The sequence below is a fragment of the Cricetulus griseus genome (genome assembly GCF_003668045.3).
Source record: "Cricetulus griseus strain 17A/GY chromosome 1 unlocalized genomic scaffold, alternate assembly CriGri-PICRH-1.0 chr1_0, whole genome shotgun sequence".
NCBI lineage: Eukaryota > Metazoa > Chordata > Mammalia > Rodentia > Cricetidae > Cricetulus > Cricetulus griseus.
In genome coordinates, this window is record NW_023276806.1 from 70,203,937 (window position 1) to 70,224,944 (window position 21,008).

At 43.3% G+C, this 21,008-nt stretch overlaps 1 protein-coding gene across 3 annotated transcripts in view; it reads left to right on the forward strand.

Annotated features, from left to right (window-relative positions):
- Window positions 1–21,008, forward strand: part of Trim2 (tripartite motif containing 2) — a 97,778-nt gene that overhangs the window by 50,404 nt on the left and 26,366 nt on the right. For all 3 annotated transcript variants that reach the window (XM_027392959.2, XM_027392961.2, XM_027392955.2), the window contains 4 exons: window positions 1,764–2,001; window positions 11,333–11,484; window positions 12,747–12,927; window positions 13,798–14,521. In XM_027392959.2, the coding sequence (XP_027248760.1) occupies window positions 1,764–2,001; window positions 11,333–11,484; window positions 12,747–12,927; window positions 13,798–14,521 (1,295 nt within the window). The remainder of the gene's footprint in view (window positions 1–1,763; window positions 2,002–11,332; window positions 11,485–12,746; window positions 12,928–13,797; window positions 14,522–21,008) is intronic.

The window sequence follows — 21,008 nt, forward strand, 5'->3', positions numbered from 1 at the left end:
ATCTCAGATGGGAGGAGACAGAGCTTTACATGGTTTGTTTATCATTTTGGTAATGTCACTCTGACTGCAATATGGAGAAGGATTATAACAATTAGCATAGAAAACAGTATGCCTTGTGTTAGGGCCTTGCCCAAATCTAAAAAATATGTAGAATAGGCGTGAAGAGAACTGGAGAATTTGGGAAGGTTTTTTAGGGATTGACAGGCTCCATTAATGGTGTGGGTAAAAGAAATGAAGGACAGGAAGGCAGTTGCTATTTGACAAATGACTCCTAGTGTTTGTTTTGCTTGGATGAATGGATGGAGGTTCCATTCATCAATATAGGATGAAGACATGGTTTGTGGAAGAAGTTGGTTTGGTTTGTTACCTGTTGGGTTTTGTGGCCCTTGAGACATCTAAAAAATGTCAAGAGGTAGCATACATAGGACACAGAGAGGGTATCTGTATGAAGAAATAAGTCTTACACTAATGATGGTATGAGATTCCAGAAGAAGAGCTTTTAGGATGGAGCATAAGTAACACCAAGCTTTGGTAACTCAGAAAACAGAACAGACAGGAGGAATGGACTCAATAAACATGTAGGAAGACGACCCAGCAAAAAAGGAAAGTGGGGGCAAGGTCAAGTTTGATGAATGTCAGTTGTTTAGTAAAATACAATTAAAAATACATCTTGGCCTTAAGTATCCTTTTTTTTTTTTTTTTTTTTTTTTTTTTTTTTTTTTTTTTCTTTAGTAGATCTGTTTCATTTCTGGCAGAGACTTAGCCCCAGTTACCTCTGAGACACTCATCAGCTAACCCTACTTGGTGTCACTTTCTCCATCTGCAAAATAAAAGGCCACATTGGTGGTTCTCAAACTCTGGCTAAGCAACTGGAAAACAGAGTACAGTATAATTTTGGGTTTGTTTCTGCATTGCTTAAATGAGACCTATGCATGCTGGGTAAGCACTTAACCACCAAGTTGCAAGCCCAACTCCAACTCTAGTTATTTAGAGGTTAGATTATGATGTCAAACTGCCTGGGTTTGGATTCCCACTCTACCCCTGACCTCCTAAAGAACTCTAGGTGAGGTAATTAGCTCCTCTCTATACCCCTGTTTCCTCATTGTCCAAAGAGATCATAATGGTTCACCAGAATATTTCAAATGGAGTTTGTAAATATATCTCTTTCTTACCTAACTGGATGAAACTGGTGCTTCCTGAGTAGAAACAAGAGATGCTGTGATTGAGTCTGGGTGTCCCATCTTTGATTCAACCAAATATTTTCAATCAGATGCTTTTTTTATGATTATGGTTTTCTGTGTCAGATGAATTTCAATGTTAACAAACACATCTGACCCCCCCCCCCCATTGCAAAAGTCCACACATTTGTGAGCTCGATGCTTGCAAAACAAGACTTTCTAACCTTTACTATGTGTGTGAGTCACATGGGCATCTGACCTGGTAGGTCTATCAAGTTCCTTGGAAGGTCAAGGTTGCTTGGCCTTGAATCAGCCACAGTGTGGGTATCGGGGCTTTAGATACTACAGAAGTCTATGACATTTTCTTTTCTTCCTAAGCACAGTCATTTGCCTGGTCAGTGTACAGAGCTGATATGAGGACAGGTTAGCTCTTGGCCTCTGAAGCTTCATTTCCCTGGTACAGGACACCACAAAGAGTGGGTTTCTGCAAAGTGGCCCACGGTCAGCCATTGTTGATGAGAACATGGATGGTACCTGCAGAAGTGGCACTCTGTGCTGACTGCCCCCATGTGTGCTCTGCTACAGGTGCCTGCAGAACTACATTCCAGCCCACAGCTTAACCCTCTCCTGCCCGGTGTGTCGCCAGACCTCTATCCTGCCTGAGAAAGGGGTGGCTGCACTCCAGAACAACTTCTTCATCACAAACCTCATGGATGTGCTGCAGCGAACGCCAGGCAGCAATGGCGAGGACTCTTCCATCTTGGAGACGGTCACTGCTGTGGCTGCAGGAAAGCCTCTTTCGTGCCCAAACCACGATGGGAATGTAAGTGAGGCAGACAGAAGGCTGCCCGGGGGACATGGTGGCTATGGCCTTGGGAAAGCTTCAGATACATACCTCAGAGATTCTTCATTAAAGCAAATTAACTATCTTTTCTGAATTAAAATAAAAGTCTGAGAAATGTCTAATTAAAAACAAGATCTAAACAACACTCAGACTATTTGTCCTGCTCACTTTCTCTAACCATAGTTACTTACATCATAAAATCCATCTTCATCATCTCTACTTAGAATATACTGTTTCTGTCCTCAGGAGAGAGAGAGAAAGTAGCTGCTTGCAAACTAGGAGTACTCTAACATAATGTGCAAATCAAAAATCTTGGATACAGCCGGGTGTTTGTTGGTGGCACGCACCTTTAATCCCAGCATTTGGGAGGCAGAGGCAGGTGGATCTCTGTGAGTTTGAGGCCAGCCTGGTCTCCAGAGCGAGTGCCAGGATAGGCTCCAAAGCTACACAGAGAAACCCTGTCTTGAAAAACCAAAAAAAAAAAAAAAAAAAAAAAATCATGGATACAGATTTAATAGCAGATAAGCTCTACAAATTGAAAGTGATTACTAAAATGCTAATTCACTGAAGATTATTTTTCTTGGAGAAGGGTTTCTCTCATGGCTTAGATCCTTCTCCTTAAGAATGAAGAACTGAAGTTTTGTGAATCCCCGATAAAGACTACAGATTGTGAGTTGCAAACATACTTCCTGCTTCTAGCAAGCACAATAACTGTTATAAATGCAAATGGACCTATAAGACTCATCAAATAACTGACTCACAGTATCTCTGTGCCTGGAAGGGACAGGATAACGCCATGGCTAGGAGCACGGGTTTGTGAGTCAGCCTGGCTGATTCAAACCCTGTTTTTAAAGGTGTTCCCTGCCTTAGCTTTAGAAAGCTTCTTAAACTCTCACTTCCTTTTCTGTGTAAAGGAAGTAATAATAATATTTACCAAATAGGATTACTTGAAATTGGGAAATGAAATGATTAAATGATGTAAAGTGTATAGTAAGCTCTCAAGTAAAGGCTAACTGTTAAAATTATCTCTTGATCCAGGTGTGGTGTGTACATCTATAATCCCAGCACTCAGGAAACTAAGAGAGAAGATGATGAGTTTGAGATCAGCCTTGGCAATGCAGAGAGAATCTCTATAAAATTATACACATATTTCTGATAGGTTAGAAGTGTAGCTCAGTGGTAGAATGAATGCCTTAATTAATTTCCTATTGCTGTGATAAAACAATGACCAAGGCAACTTATAAAAGAATGCATTTAATTTGGGGCTTGGGTTTCAGATGGTTAGAGTTCATGACTGTCATGTCAGGCAGCACGGCAGCAGACAAGCAGGCATGATGCTGGAGCAGTAGCTGAGAGCTAGTATCTTGAGACACAACCACAACTGTAGGCAGATAGAGAGACTGGGAATCATCTGAGGGTTGTTTGTTTGTTTGCTTGCTTGCTTGTTTTGTTTTGTTTTAAGTCTTTTGAGACAGGGTTTCACTGTGTAGCCCTGGCTGTCCTGGAACAGGCTGACCTTGAACTGACAGGTCTACCTGCCTCTGCCTTCCGAGGCATATGCCACCACCACCTGGCTCACATGAGTCTTTTGAAGCCTCAGAGCCTGCTCCCAGTGTCATACCTTCTTCAACAAGGCCAAACCTCCTAATCCTGCCCAAGCAGTTCCACCAGCTGGGAACCAAGCTTTCAGTTATGTGAGCCTTTGGAGTCCATTCTCATTCAAATCATCACACTTAGCATGTGAAAGTCTTTGGATTCAATTCCTACCACGGTTCACTGAATTGGATGATGATAACGATGATGGTGATGATGATGATGATGGTGATAGTGATGATGGTGATGATGATTTGGTGTTAGGAATCAAACCCAGGGCCTTCTGAATGCGCATGCCCTGCCACTGAACTATACCTCCAGCCCTAATATTACATTAATTCTAATCAGTGACTTTATTCACTTTTTTCCTTATATTGGTCACTTAAGAAGCATTCGAAGCTACCTGTGAAGCTACCCCATGCCCAGCCTATTATAAACCACCAGGAAAGCAAGTGGTTGTTTTTTTTTTTCTTTAAAGATTTTATTTATTTATTATGTATACAGTCTTCTGCATACATGCCAACAGAGGGCACTAGATCTCATTCAGGGTGGTTGTGAGCCACCATGTGGTTGCTGGGAATTAAACTCAGGACCTCTGGAAGAACAGTCAGTGCTCTTAACTGTTGAGCCATCTCTCCAGCCTAGCAAGTGGTTGTTAGAGCCAAGCAGTCTCTTTCAGCCATTGAGTGCACATTACACTGCACTCTGCCTGCTTGACTTCAGCTGGCCTGGCCTTCTTAAACTCTCAGTGGGGTTTCTGCCTTCAAGTGGCTGTCCCATTCCTTCTTCCTACAATGCTCCATGCCTTCTCTCCTGTGTCTTGTTTGTCCTTAACCTTCCTTCTCCATTTCCTTCCCAGAACAGCTTTCTCTATCTATGCTCTCTGAGGCAAGCCACCCCTGTATTGGGGGGACAGGGTCTCTCTATGTACTCCTTACTGGTCTAGAACTGTCTATGTAGACCAGACTGGCCTTGAACTCATGGAGATATGCCTGCCTCTGCCTTCTGAGTACTGGAAATAAAAGCATGTGCCATCATGCCCAGCCACCTCTTAATAATAACATTTTCCCCTCCATCATGTCACTTCCTATCCTGCCCCATGGCATTAATAATGTCATCTATGGGCTGTTTGATCATTGGTCTTCTAGCTCTCCCTCTAGAAGGAGCTCAAGTGGGCAGAGACCTTAGCACTGAGAATTGCATCTTCAGCAGATTGTTGCACAGATTTGCCAGATGCCCACACTCAGCTTCTCAACACAGCCTGCAAGGCAGGTGGAAGTGACCCTTATCCATAGACGGATATTCTCAGGCTTAAACAGGTTAAGCACCAGTTTGACACATCACTAAAGCTAGACCTAGAATCAATAGCGTCCTGAGCTTTATGATGGCTTCATACACAAGAAGACACGGTGCCTTGCACATCAGGAACTGTTTAAGTGAAAGTACACCAAGCTAGTAATAACACCAAAATATAGCATATACAATATAACCCAAGGGACACTATGGTGCCAGTTTTACTGAAACAGCTGAAAAGTTTCCTCCCAAAGCAGATTGGTTGTTATGTTTCTGACCCCTTTTCTTATTGGCTTAGAGTGAACCCTGAGGCTCTCTGCCTGGACTCCATCCTAAGTGCTACGTCTAAGAGAACATTTCTGTCAGGAACAAGTTCCCATAAAGTTTAGTTCAGCCATGGGGCTCCCTGCAGACCCTGTTTGATAGGGAAGTCTCAGAAACACGAGGCATCCATCCCACTGTAGTCACCAGCCTATGTTTGAACCAGTGGTTGTGTAGAATGTGAATAAATGGCACTTGCGGAGATAACATGGTAATCAATATAAAGGTGTGGTGGTGTTCAGGAGTGCTAGGCACCTAGAACATGAAGTTTGGAGGTGGGGCCAGAATACAGGTGGGCAGGAGACTTGTAGGAAGAACCAGAAAAGTAGCTCTGGAGAGATTGTGACACGTGATATCATCGAGAAAGTACTTGACCTAAATTCCAAAAGCAACATGGAACATTAAACCTTCAAAATAAGAGGTGAACAGTTTACTGTCTGAATGGTGGATAGAGTAGTGAGACTAAGACTGGGAACCGGGTTTGCATTTACTAAGATGTCCAACTGATGTTGATAAATGGCCAGACTAGAGGGTATCACCATTGAAGAAGATGTGTTTCAGAGGAAAGAGGACGCTCATGGGAGAATCTGCCTCCCTCACATAAAAATCTGCATGTTTTAAGAAGGCAATCTGTTAAGAGAAGCTAAGGTTGGGAGAGCTTGAGCCACTGAAATTGACCGTACAACTGGACACAACAAAATGTCAGTGTATTTAGCTCCTGCACAATGCACTAAAATTAAATTGGCAATTGTTCATGGAAAAGAAGCACAAAATGTCTTTTTGAGACTCACAACTATTTAATACATGAAGTAAGGACAAAATGGGACTATATAAAACACAGAAATGGGGGCTCAGTGGTTAAGAGCACTGGCTGTCCTTCGAGAGGACCCAGGTTTAATTCCCAACACCCACATGACAGCTCACAGATGTCTGTAATTCCAGTTCCAGGGTACCTGGCATGCTCATGCAGGCAAAACACCAATGCACATAAATAAAAAACCACAGCAAAAAACCCCCACAGAAATAAATACTTTACTATCTCATGTTTGAGGTAAATAACTCCATGTATTTTTTTAAAAGAGATTTTTATAGGTAAATATTTTCTTTTATTTGAAAAGAATGCAACTCAGGAAGTTGGAAGCCAGGTACTCGGCATAGGCTGAGGCAGGAAAATTAGTGTGAGTTCAAAGCCAGCCTGGCCTACATAATGAGATAGAGAGCAGCATAGCTAATTTGTGGCAAATTTATATTCCTGATACCAAAACCTAGTGTAAGACCCCGGAAGCTCAGGCCTCCAGGATCTCAGGCCAGCACAGAGGTCACCCCAATCACCAGGTGGAGTCGAAAGCTTGATGCAAACAGCACGAGGCTTTATTGTTGTTTAATGAGCTAACCCATGTTAGCTCGGGTCCTTCATCCACCCGCCATGGCGGATGGCTAGGAAAGACAGCTCGAAGCATCTGCATAGAGATCTTATAGGGCAGCATAAGGGGAGTGTCTAGGGGTACGCACAGGCTCAGGATTGGTGTGTCTCCAGGCTTGGAGGGCTTGCCCTGTGTTGCTTGGTCAACTGGTTGTTATGGCCAATAGGCCCTCCCAAGGTGGTTGCTATGCTCTGTGTGCCATTGCTCTGTGTGCATTGTCCGTAAAGCACACCCAGAGCTGTAAAGCATAGCACCACCAGCCTACTTCTGATTGGTTCCTTGCAGGCGCCTAACCTCCTGGTGACCAAGGCAAGGTCAGACAAGCACGTGTTTGGCTGTTATGGCTTCTGAAAGGGGCAGGCATCTGACCTTAGTGACCAAGACAAGGTCAGGCAAGCAAGTGTTCAGCTGTTATGGCTGCCGAAATAGGGAGCTGGTCCCTTCACTAGGGGAGACAAAAAATGAACTCTATTAATAATTTAACTTATAATACCAGCCATAAAAATTCTCAATTAAAATGACTCAGAGTTCTTTATATGAAAGAACACTGACAAGGAAAATATGATTATCTCAAAAGAAATTGAGCAAAGAACTTTGAAAATCCAGAGGATAGGTATAAATGACCAAAAAAAGAAAAAGAAAAAAAAAATCACATTATGGATGTTAGGCTTCACAAAAGAAAAATTATCTCTATTCTTTTTTTTTTTTTTTTTTTTAAGATAATAACCAAGGGCTGGTGAGATGGTTCATCAGGTGAAGGTGCTTGCTTCACAGGCCTACTCTGTAACCACATAAGGTGGAAGAAGCGAACAGCTCCACGGGTTTGTTCTCTGACCTCAGGTCTTGTGGAGAAAAGAGTAAATTGCTCTTCAGAAAAGTGAAGGCAGTTGGTCAGAGACTGTAGGAGCTGATGGCTATGCTTCTTTGAAACGGGAATGCTCATTGCCTATGCAACCAAACTCAATATCACAGATAAACTGCTGCAGTTAACTGCCGTGGGTAAATCTCTAAAAACCAGTAGAGCATATGAAGGTTAATAAAATCAGGTGATTAACTGCAAAGCAGGGTGCTGCTACACTGATGAGCACCAGTGGATGAAAGCCTGTCACGTGCTGAAATGCTGTGTGTGCTCTGCTCATTAAGCTTCTGGGACAGCACTGCCAAGTGCTAAAGAAAAACAGAATGACGGCCAGTGATCTAAGAGACTCTTTGCTCTTAGAGCCAACACTTGAGCTCATGCCTTGTGATCCTAGGTAGACAAATGGCCGGGGAACCCTGTCAGTGTTCAGTGGGGATCCATCCAACAGCTAACAAGGATGTTGACAGGAAGGGGATGTTCAGGGTGAGAATGCCCTGTCACTAACAAAGGCATCTCCCCTCCCCCATCAACTGTCAGGATTCCCCACAAAGACCTCCAGATTGGCCACAGGCCTGGAGCATCCTTTTCCCCCTAGGAATGCATGTGGTCCTGCCAGCTCCTCTGCTGACGGACATAGTCGGTGACCACCTGTCAACAGCAATAAGCTCACCCTAGCTCTGGCTGCCCTCCCACCCCTGGGGACAGTGGCATCATCTCTCTGGAGATGAATGAGCTTAGCTGAGGGGCACATAGTCACGCCACAATTAGTGCCGAGCTCAACAAGCCTCGGCTTTAAAAGCCTAGAAAGAGCATTTGAGAGCCACTAGCTTTCGGCACTTCAAAATGATTCCAAGTTCTTTCTCCCAGGACGCACTTGGGATATTGAACTGCAGACAATGGATACTTGCTGCTGTCCACTCAAAGGTGCAGTCAGGGCTGTTTTGTTTTTTTGTTTGTTTGTTTGTTTGTTTTCTTTTCTCTTCTTTTTAAGGTTAAAAAAATTACATAACATCAAATTCAATATTTTTTTTTTTTTTTTTTTTTTTTTTTTTCGAGACAGGGTTTCTCTGTGGCTTTGGAGCCTATCCTGGCACTCACTCTGGAGACCAGGCTGGCCTTGAACTCACAGAGATCCGCCTGCCTCTGCCTCCCGAGTGCTGGGATTAAAGGTGTGCACCACCAACACCTGGCCAAATTCAATACTTCAACAGTGTACAGTTTAAAAGTGTACAGTTAGTGGCTTTTATATTCATAAATTGTGCAAATATCACTACTATCTGGTTCCAGAATGTTTTCATCATCCCCCAAAAGCAACTCCACACCTGTAAACAGCCATTTCAGCCTGGTAATGTCACGTGCCCAGGTTGTGATTTTCATATATGACCCTCCCTACAATCTTGGTATAAATCCTACCATCCCCTGAAATACGGCGGGGTTAATTTTGTTAGTTTATTGTGACTCCCTGCAGTCTTGGTAGAAATCGTACCAACCTTTTCATGAGTTTTGCTAGTTTATTACACGGGGTTTTTCCACCCAAATTTACAAGGAACATCAATCAGTCTGTCATTGTTTTGCAATGCCCTTGGCCCAGTGAATTAGGAAATCACACACACACACACACACACACACACACACACACACACACACCATGCACACACACTTATTACACTTATTTTTTTTTATTTTTATTTTTTGAAGGCAGGGTCTCACTATGTTGGTTGCCCTAGAATTGTACAACTCACTGTTTAAACCAGGTGTACAGTCACAATGATCCACCTGCCTCTGCCTCCCGTGTGTTGGGATTAAAGGTGTGTGCCACCAAAATGTGCTCCTCTTATACTTTTTAGAAATATTTGGGAAGGATCGGAATAATTTTTTTCTAATAATTTGTTATTTTTATTTTATGTGCATTGGTGTTTTGCCTGCATGTATGTCTGTGTAAGGGTGTTAGTCCCCTGGGACTGGAGTTACAGACACTTGTGAGCTTACATATGGGTGCTGGCAATTGAACTCAGGTCTTCTGGAAGAACAGCCAGTACTCTTAACCATGGAGTCATCTAAAATGCTTGGTAGATCCTACCAGTGAAGCATTGGGTCCTAGGCCTTTCCTTGCTGGCAGTTTTCTGACTATAACTCTATTCAGACTTGCATTTCTTCTCTGCATCTGTTTTGGTAGTTTCAGTGTTTCTAGGAATCCATTCACCCCAGCTAGGCTATCCAACCTGCTGACATACAACTATCCACAGTGTTGTTATAATTCATTATAATTCTTTATGTTTCCAAGATGTCAGTAACAAAATCTACCTACTTTTGCTCCTGCTTTTAGTAATTTGGCCAATCTAAATAAAGTTTTTTCCTTCAAATTTATATAATTTCCTTTTTGTTACAGTGGCATTTACCTCAGTCTGTCATGTCTGACGCTAAATTAGCTACCCAGATCTTTTTTTGGTTGTAATTTACAGAATATTTCTTTTTCTGCTCCTTTATGTTAAACATTCAAACTTGTTCCTTTTTATGTTTATTTATTTATTTGGTATGGGGTTGAATCCAGCACCTTGTGCATTTTGGGTAAGTGCTCTATCATTGAGCTATGTCCCCAAACCTTTTCATTGTTGTTTTTTGCTTTTTAAAGATTTATTCTTAACATTTTCAGTGTGTTTCTGTGTCTGTATGTGCATATGTGCAGTGCCTTTGAGGCCAGAGATATCAGATCCTCTTGAGCTAGAGTTACAGGCAGTTGTGCACAGTCCTGAGACTTTGGTTGTTGGAGGCATAATCTCCTTATTTAGCCAAAGCTGGCCTTGAACTTGCAACCCTCCCACCTTTACCTCCCAAGTTTTGGGACTACAGGCTTGTGACATTGTGCTAGGCCTAAAATGCCCCAAGATAGGAAGTGCATCATTAATCTTACTGACCATTACTTGTCAGTTTTGTGTACTTTTCTGTCCATAAGTGATAGCATGGCTATGAGGTGTTTTGGTTCAGTTCTCTTTGAGTTGGCTACTTAGAGTTTTCGTAGCTTTTTGGCTGTGTCAATTTGTTTCTTTCATCAAAATTTGAGGAGTTTCCATCTCTAATTTCTTCAAATATTATTTCTTTAAAATAATTATTTTATATATATATATGTACATATATATACATACACACACACACTCTGTGTGTGTGTGTGTGTGTGTGTGTGTGTGTGTGTGTGTGTATGTGTGTGTGTGTGTGTCAGAGCTTGGGAGTGGAGGTTAGAGGACAGCATTGTAGAGTTGGTTCTCTACTTTTACCATGTAAGTTCTAGGCATGAAACTCAGGTCATGAGGCTTGGCTGTAAGTGCAGCCACTGAAACCATCTTGCTGGCCCTCAAATATTTTCTGTTCCTCTTTTTTCCTTTCTTCTGATACTTCTAGGTTGTTACCTTTTCTTTGTTCTTTTTTTAAATTTCTGCCCCTTGAGCTGGAATAATCTAATTTCATCTTTACTGATTTTTCTTTTCCTGCCTGCTGCTCATGCTGTCTGGCAAACTCCTCTAGTGAATTTTATATTTTAATTGATATACTTTCCAGTGTTGGGATATTTCTGTTAAGTTCCTTCTTAAAATTTCTGGTTCAAAAGCTCTTTTGAAGTCTTCAGTACTTTATAAAGAGCTTAAAGAGGTTCTAAGACCAAAGTGTTTGAGAGCCCCAGCAGTGAGTGGCTTTGGAGTCGGATGCAGTTCTGTTTGGAGCCCGTCAAAGCTTGGGCTCTGTAATGCCAACAGCTTTAGTGACTGAGAATGAAGTGGAAGAATGTGGATATGCTTCCTGCAGGGTAAACTCTCTGTGTTACCCACAGGTGATGGAATTTTACTGCCAGTCCTGTGAGACGGCCATGTGTCGGGAGTGCACCGAGGGCGAGCACGCGGAGCACCCCACCGTACCCCTGAAGGATGTGGTGGAACAGCACAAGGCCTCCCTCCAGGTCCAGCTGGATGCAGTCAACAAAAGGTGCCATGCCCCTCCAGACTCCCCAACCCATGTGAGGCCTGGCCTCGACGTCTAGTATCTGAGATGGTAGGGTCATGCTAGCCCCTATATGTCACTCTGTGTGTCCTACATTCTTCTTGATCATGAGAGCTCTGAATTTCCTGCCTGGAACCAGAACTGAGATTTTCCTTAGATCTGTTACTCTTCTTCCAGCAGTGGTGGTGGCTGGGATGGCTCTGCTCTGCTGAGCCCTGTATAACGGTGCTGAGCAGTGATCGCTCAGTTTTCCTAGTGTGTTTGTTTTCAGGTTTTTTCATTGGCATGGATACAAATGAAAGTAGTGCCTGTGTCCTGTGTGAGAGAGACAGACCGAAGACATTAACAACCAGTTGAAAAATAGTCAATAGTTCTACTGATAGTCAACAGTCCTAGTGAGAAAAGTGTAGTCATTCAATGTTACTTAAAGGAACCTGGGAACTTAGAAGAAGTTCGCTGGATACTGAGTTCATCAAGTTTATGTGACTGGGGTGGGTGTGGGGATGATAAACCTAGACATTTAGACTATAGCGGTTCTCTACCCACCCCCCAGAGCACTTGACAATAACTAAAGGCATTTGGTGTCCTGGCAGTGGTGGGATGGAAATATGCTATTGGCATTGGGTAGAGGAGAGAACACTGCTAAACATCCTTATGCACAAGGCAGTCTTCTACTACAAGGGATATCACACCATCAATAACTAACATAGATGGTTGAAGATAGATTGAAAGTGGTGTGATCCTCAAAATATCATTTCTTCTATTGCTTTTTAAAGATGGCGAGATGTAAATGGAAACTTTTATGCATTCTGCCTGGTCCCAGAGCTGTTTATAAAATAATCACTCTGAGGCTTCATATTAATTATAATTGTTTGGCCAATGGCTCAGGCATATTAATGACTAGCTCTCATAATTAGATTAATCCATTTCTATTATTGTATAATTTACCATTCTGCAATTTACCAGATGTGGCTACATGGTGTCTCCCTGACTCTGCCTTCTTTCTCTCCGTATCTTTGTTTGGATTTCTTGCCTGGCTCCATCCTGCCTGGCCATTGGTCAAAACAGCTTTACTCATCAACCAATAGAAGCAACACATATTGACAGTATACAAAAGTACATCCTGCATCAGTGAGAAGTGGCATAGAAAGGGCATTTTGCTTTTAGAGAAACAGAAAAGTGTAGGTAGACTTTGGAATATTTCTGCGTGGATGTTAATGATCGTTAACGACTCTTCTGCCTCTCAGACTCCCAGAAATAGATTCTGCTCTTCAGTTCATCTCAGAAATCATCCATCAGTTAACCAACCAAAAGGCCAGCATCGTAGATGACATCCACTCCACCTTTGATGAGCTGCAGAAGACTTTAAATGTTCGAAAGAGTGTGTTGCTCATGGAGCTTGAGGTCAACTATGGACTGAAACACAAAGTAAGACTCTGCAGTCCTACAGGTTTCCTGTAAGAGATGTGACACCAGGGACCCTCCATTCATAGCACTGGCTTACTGTGTTCTAACAGCAGCAGTGGCTGCAGGAACCTACATAGGTCCTTAAATGTCCATTGTACACTGAACTCCTGTTTTCATTTAATAGAACACCCCCCCTCCATTTTTCTCTGGGCAAAATTAGGATTCTGTGACCTTCTGTAGCAATTTATAGTTTGAAACAAGGAGAGGTTGCAAATCATAATGTTTTCAGGGTTTAGAGTTGCCTGGAATGCTTTCCTCCCTTAATTATAACGTGGGAGAGCCTCTTAACTGCTCTCACCCACACTAACCTGTTCCTCAACTTCAAAGTGCATCCTGACTGTAGCCTTTGTTTGGCTCTGCAAGTCTGTTCCCCAAGCCAGGGAGGGGAGCTTCTGGTATTCAGATGTGGAGACTTCTCAAATCGCTGGGTTTTGTTTCTTGAGGTGGTGACCAGGCAGCTCCGAATGTAAGGGAAAGCCGCGGAGTAATGACTTATTTCACCTCAAGCAGACAAATGTGTGTTGCCACAACTGTTGGTAGTGCTCGTTCTGCTTTGCCCCATGTAAACAGATGACCCTAGAAATGCGCGTGTGGGTGATGGAGCAGGGTGAGGCGGAAGGGAAAATCTCCAGAAGGTGCTGGTAATGCAACTTAGCATTTTGCATGGGTTCACTGGGTTAAATGGAATGCAGCTGGTTTGGAGCCACCTGAGTGGGCGGGTATAGAAGCTGATTCTTTGGGGCGGAAGGCTCTGCCCCAGCTCCTGGCAAGTGTCCCGGAGGCTGCACAGTGTCCTGTAGGAAGTGCTCACTGCTTCTTTGTACCTGGCAGGTGCTGCAGTCGCAGCTGGATACCCTGCTCCAAGGCCAGGAAAGCATCAAGAGCTGCAGCAACTTCACCGCTCAGGCTCTCAACCATGGCACGGAGACGGAGGTGCTGCTGGTGAAGAAGCAGATGAGCGAGAAGCTGAACGAACTGGCGGACCAAGACTTCCCACTTCACCCGCGCGAGAATGATCAGCTGGATTTCATCGTGGAGACAGAGGGACTGAAGAAGTCCATCCACAACCTGGGGACCATCCTCACCACTAACGCTGTCGCCTCAGAGACGGTGGCCACGGGCGAGGGGCTTCGGCAGACCATCATCGGCCAGCCCATGTCCGTTACCATAACCACCAAGGACAAAGACGGAGAGCTGTGCAAGACAGGCAACGCATACCTCACCGCCGAGCTCAGCACCCCCGACGGCAGCGTGGCGGACGGAGAGATCCTGGACAACAAGAACGGCACCTACGAGTTCCTGTACACCGTGCAGAAGGAGGGGGACTTCACCTTGTCCCTCAGGCTCTACGACCAGCACATCCGAGGCAGCCCGTTTAAACTCAAGGTCATCCGCTCTGCTGATGTGTCCCCCACCACGGAGGGGGTGAAGCGACGAGTCAAGTCCCCCGGGAGCGGTCACGTCAAGCAGAAGGCTGTGAAGAGACCCGCCAGCATGTACAGCACCGGCAAGCGAAAAGAGAACCCCATCGAGGACGACCTGATCTTCCGAGTGGGTAAGGAGTGGGGGGTGCTGTGCCTGGACTGGGTGGCTAGGGGGACACCTGGCAAGCGTTCCTGCCAATGGGAACCCTTCATTTCGGAGCAGGTGGGGAGTTTCTTTTCGTTTTATTAGGCTAATTTATGTAGGCTCTTTGCAAATGTTTCTTCTTTTTCCATCTCCTCTCCTTCCTCTTCTCTTCTCGTTTTCCTCTCCTCTCCTCCTCTTCAGCCTTCTTTTCTTTTTTTAAGAGGCAAGTACTGCCAGTGGGAAAGTGAAAATACACAAAAGGAGAAATAGAAAATCTCCAACAGTAACCTGGAAATTTTAAAGGCAGTTCAGTATCATTCTCACTGTGGTGGGAGTGTCTTTGGAAGACTCCTGCCTAACCCAAAGGCAGAAGGAGCCTTGCCTCAGGCAAATACTTGTATTTCTGTGAAATCTGTGGGCTTGGGCAGTGGCAGTCCCACAAACGGAGTTCTAATACCTGTGTCTCCACTTCTGCAAGGAGTGGGAGACCCGTGGGGGCCAGCTGTGTGTGGCATGCTGTATGACCAGCCATTCGGAGCTGGAGAACAGCCCCTAAGACCGCAGGGTGGAGAAGGAAATGCTGTTGGGGAATGAAGTCAGAAGGTGTAGCCGGAGCTCAGAGATGGGAATGCAGAGTTGCCCCTCCCTCTGATTTATTGCCTGTTGCTTTTGACTTATGTTTGTTTTAACTCCTTATTTTCCCAAGAGAAAGCAACCTAAACATGAACAAAACAAAAAAAGGAGGGGCTCAGAAGTTCTTAAGAAAAACAAAAGCTTGCATTTTGTTTCAAAAAGAACCTGCAGCCTGCCTCATTCCCGTGTCTTTACCTGCAGCCTGCCTCATTCCCCCATGAGGCTACATCCTAGTGCCTCAGAGTGCTGCACAGTTTGCTAGTTGACACCCCCAGAAGGGAGACAGATTTTTTTGCCACACAACTTCCCTGGATGGGAATCTGCTGATATGCACTGTGCGCCATGGGAGGGAAGGATTAAAAGTGCTGGCCAATTTTCCATTTTTTCTCATCATCTGTTTTCCACCGATGGGAAACTAAGGCTTCTTGGAACATTTGTGGGCGGAGTTGCACAGTTAATGCGCAGTTAGTACTCTGAATCCTGGTAAGGACTGTGAAATGACATGTAACTTGCCTGTTCAGAGCATTCCTTTCTTGGCTACCTGTGGGTATAGGGGACAAGCTGGGACAGACACAGGACTGGATCCTGCCACTCCAGTTCCTCCACTTACACCTTGAGCATATCTTTCTGCTTTCCCCAACTGCAGCTTCCAAGCCTATAAAATGCAAAACTATCCTCTAGATTCTTCCACGTTGGCACAATGATAGGGGAGAGAAAGGAGAGAGAGAGAGAGAGAGGCGCCTCGGAGTGTTCCCTTTGACATACTGGTTTCGTTTGCTTTGGGGAATTCCTTGTGGTAGTCCTGGACTAAGTTGGTTCCATTTTAATTGTATGAGGAACCTTCATACTGTTTACATAATGGCTACAAGTGCACATTCTCCTCAGCAGTGGTAAGGGTTCCCTTTATCCACATCCTCACCAACATTTATCTCTTTTTGATGGTAGCAGTTGGTTTTAATTTGCATTTTCTTGGTGGTTAGTAATGCTGACCACTTTTATATACTTTTTAGCTACCTGAATGCCTTTTAAGGAATTTATATTTAGACATTTAGATCCTTTGCTCATATTTAAATCACATTGTCTTTTAAAAAATATTATTATTATTTATTGTGTGTGTGCGTGTGTGTGTGTGTGTGTGTGTGAGAGTGAGAGAGAGAGAGAGAGATCTGGGGAGGAGGCACAAGTGTCTCAGCATGCATGTGTGCATAGAACAACCCATGGTTGGTTCTCTCCTTCCTCTATATGAGTTCCATCCATCCAACTCAGACCACTAGATCTATGTGATAAATCTTTACTTGCTGAGCCATCTCACTGGCCCCAGTTTGTCTTCTCACCATTGAATTGTTTGGAGCCAGATGTACCGGTGTACCGCTGTAATTCCAGCATTTCAGAGTCTGAGACAGAAAGATTGAGAGTTCAAGACCAGCCTGGGTTACATAAGCAGACATTCTCTTAATTTCTTTTTATATGAGTCTAACAAAATTGATAACAAAGCAAACACATTAAACTAAAAAGCTTCTGTTCAACAAACAAAACAATCAATCACCAGAGTATAGAGATTAAAAAAAAAGATTATGAAATTATTTGAGTTCCTTGTATATTTTGGATATTAATGCATTAGTAAATGCATGGCTGGCATGGATTTTTTTTTCCATTCTATTTGGCTTTGTTGCTGCTGCTGTTAGGCTCTAGAAGCACCTAGAAGCACCATTGCTCAAACCAGTGTCTTGAGCATTCCCCTGGGCTTGGTGGGACAAGGTCCTAGGCTTAAAGTCTTTACCCCAGTTTCAGTTGCTCTTTGTATTTGGTATGAGGTCAGCATCTAATCATCTGTGTATCAATCTCTGGATCTCCCAGCACCATTAGTTGAAGGGACTCTCCTGCCCCATTGTCTGTTCTTTGTCACAGACCAATTAGCCAAAAGCACTCTCTGTATTCTTTTGGTCTGTTGAGCTTTTGTTTGTTTCTAAGACAGGGTCTCACTATGTATACTATGAAGCCCAGGCTTGCCTTAAACTCTAGATTTTTCTGCCTTGGACTGCCAAGTCCTGGGATTACAGGTATGTGCCACGATGCCCTCTGGGCCTTGTATTCCAGCAATATATGTGTCTTTTTTTTTTTTATCTTAGTATTATTCTGGTTTTGTCTGGATAGCTTTGAAGTAGATGTTGAAATCAGATGATGTAATGCTACTGTTGGCTTTGCTCTTTTTCCTCAAAATTGCTTTAGCTTTTTGGAGGTTTCTATAGCTACATATGAATTTTAGCATTGCTTTTTCTACTTATGTGAAAATGTTATTGGAATTTTGGTAAGGATTATATTGAATGTGTAGATTACTTGGGGGTGGTATGCACATTTTATCAATATGTATTCTAGTCCAGGAACACAGAATATCTTCCCACTTATTAGTGGCTTCTGGAGTTCTTTCATAAATGTTTTTTTGGTGTTTAGTGTTCAGACCTTTTACATTATTGGTTAAAAATATTCCTAGAGTTTTTTGTTGTTGTTCTTTTAATTCTTTAACTAATCCAGACTCTAGTAAAAGTCAGCACTCATGATGCAGTAATGAAGCTTAAAAAAAAAAAAAAATAGGGTACTTTGCACCTGGCAGGCATTATCCTAAGTAATGGCTGTATTTATAGAGATGACAGAAATGTGATCTCCTTCCTGGAGGAGCTTACAATTTTGTGTGACAGATACATGATCAACTCACCCAACTACTGAGAGCTAGTGATGGAAAGCTACAATAAGAAGGAGTTTAAGCCAGAACTTACTAGGACTTACTCAAGTCAACAGGTGGAAATAGCATACCAGGCAGAGGGACCAATTTAAAGAGCAAAGGAAAGGTGAAGAAGAGAGAGAATATGGTGGATGGATACATATCTTTCACCTTGTACTGAGAGAGTAAATAAAGATCAGAAGAATAAACAGTGAATGTGATTGGACAGATCTGTGTGGGAGCCCACTGCTCCTTAAATACACCATGTCCTTACACGTGGTCACCCCCAAGCCTGCATTCTACTACTTTCTCTTTAAATCCACAGCGATTGCTATCATTATTTATGCCTTGGTCTCATTACCTGAAAGACTGCAAATTCCTTGAGGTGAAGGATGAGGCCATTATATCATTTGTCACCCCCAGCAATACTCAGAAGTCCACTGGAGTCGCATCAAGACTTGACCTACATGATTTAAATAACCTCTCATTGGGCCAGTGAGATGACTCAGTCAGTAAAGGCACTTTACCCCTGAACCCGATGGCCTGAGTTTGATCCCTGGAACCTTAATCCAGAGCTTCAAGGAGCCGGGTGGTGGTGGCACATGCCTTTAATCCCAGCACTCGGGAGGCAGAGGCAGACAGATCTCTGTGAGTTCAAGGCCAGCCTGGACTACATAGTGAGACCCTGTCTTGACCCCCACCCCCTAAACAAACACACACACACACACACACACACACACACACACACACACACACACACAAACTAAATAAAAACCAAGATAAACCAAGTTAAGGAAAGGAACTCTAGATGGTGATTAGAAGCAGGAGAAGGGAGCAGGCTTTTTTTTTGCTTTTTTTTTTTTTTTTTTTTTTTTTTTTTGAGGCAGGTACTGTGCTGTATGTCATCTTTTTTGTTGTTGTTGTTTTTCGAGACAGGGTTCTCTGTGGCTTTGGAGACTGTTCTGGAACTAGTTCTTGTAGACCAGGATGGTCTTGAACTCACAGAGATCCGCCTGCCTCTGCCTCCCAAGTGCTGGGATTAAAGGCGTGCACCACCACTGCCCTGCTGCTGTATGTCATCTTACTGACAGTAGTGTTTCAGTTCTGATAACTCTGCAGTACTGTGTGTGTGTGTAATATTAGGTATGCTGAGGCTGCTAGTGCTAGCTTATTCAATAGTTCCATGATAGTAACCTGATATCACCAAGGATCATTTATACTTTGGAAATGGACAAATGCCACAGATCAGAGCTCTCCCCCGCCCCCAGTCCCTCAGTCCTACTCCTTAAAAGTCATATTATCAGGACAAAATATAGTTTTCCTTACCACAGAAGGAACATATACTTAAAGAAGTGAAAGCTATTCCTTTTAAACACCCCTTACCTTCTGTGGTTTTCCAAAGTTGAGTGCTGTGGCACCTCCCATGCCTGACAACTTAATTGAATGCCCAAATGAATATAATGCAAGTAAATTATAGTGTCTCTCAAATATTTTATTGGAAAATAATTCTGAGTGAGTTGAGAGAAGTAGCTCAGAGCTCCTGCTGACAACAGTTCCTGGAAATGCAGAAATCACTTTCTGGGTTTACTGACTGGGTGTTGTGAGACACTGTAGTCAGCCATAAAGAGTACCATTGAACAAAGGGGAAGTGGAAGGTGTGGGAGGGAGGGAAAGAATCACACCTGACTTGTTTCAAGGAGTTGCTAGGAGGCTGAATGAAGCACCCAGTTGCACTCTAGAGCATGCCATTTTAAATGGAAAGGAGGTCTATCTCAGAGCATTCCTCAGGCTCTGGGATTGGTCCACCTGCATACAGAATAGAAAATGTGTATAGAATAGTTTTCAGGTAGCATATTCTCAAGGCATATACTACATTATCTCATGTCCTGCTTCTAGCCTCACCTTTGTAAGCCACCACTTTCTTCCTTAAAGTCTGTGATGAGGGAGGTCGTGTTAATGAGCTCATTGTTTAATTCCCCACTCAGTCCCTTGAGAATCTCATCCTCAGGAGCTCTCCCTTTATTTCCAATGGAAACAGATGCAGTTTATAGTTACTGTATTTGTTCAGTACCAGGCACTGTGCTGTGTATTAATCCTTTTTGTTTGTTTGTTTGTTTGTTTTTGTTCCTACAATAAACGCCTAGAGATGTTAAATAAAAAGAGAAGAGGTTTGTTTTGGCTCACAGTTTTGAAGGTTCCAGTAAATTATTGGTTGGTTCCATTGCTTTGGGGCTTTTGATGAGGCAATGCCTCGTGTTGTGGAGTACATGATGAAGTGACAGGTTTACCTCATGGTGACTGGGAAGCAAAGTCAAGAAGACCAGGAGTTGAAGACCCCAAATCTTCCTCAAGCTACACCACCAATGACGTAATTTCCTTCCGAGCCCCATATCTTAAAGGTTCAACCGCCTCCCGCTAGTGCTGTAGGCTGAGGGCCAAGCCTTCAATAATGAGCCTATGGGTGACATTCCACCTCCCATCTTGAGCACTGTGTCATAAACTGCAGCAGGGAACAGGACAGATCTTACTCCTTCACTAGGAGCTCATGGTGTAGAGATATGGTCAACCAGGTGAAAAGATTTTAAGAGAAAATATTGCTGCTCTAAGGACCAGCCTCCAGCACGGAGCCACAGAGTCAGCAAACTAATCACTCAATTGATTGACTTTTCTATCTGAGGGAGTAAAACTTAATTCTCTGGGGCTGACGAAAAGGGAGACACACACACACACACCCCTTCCTTCAGGATCTTTCTATCATCCCTCTGTCATCTCTTTATTTCTTTTTTGTTTTGTTTGGATTTTTTGTTTTTCAAGACAGGATTTCTCTGTAGCTTTGGAGCCTGTCATGGAACTAGCTCTTGTAGACCAGGCTGGTCTCGAACTCATAGAGATCCGCCTGCCTCTGCCTCTCAAGTGCTGGGATTAAAGACGTGTGCCACCACCACCCTGCTCTTTATTGCTTTGATTACCTCTACCCAGATGTATTGTATCTGTGTATTGTAATTTTTCCCTTATAGTTTATATACTGCAGCAAAATCTTTCAAGCAGTATAAAAATTACAATGTGGTTACAATCTATTTTTCAAGTGAATAATTCAGTGAATACAAGTTAAAAACATGTT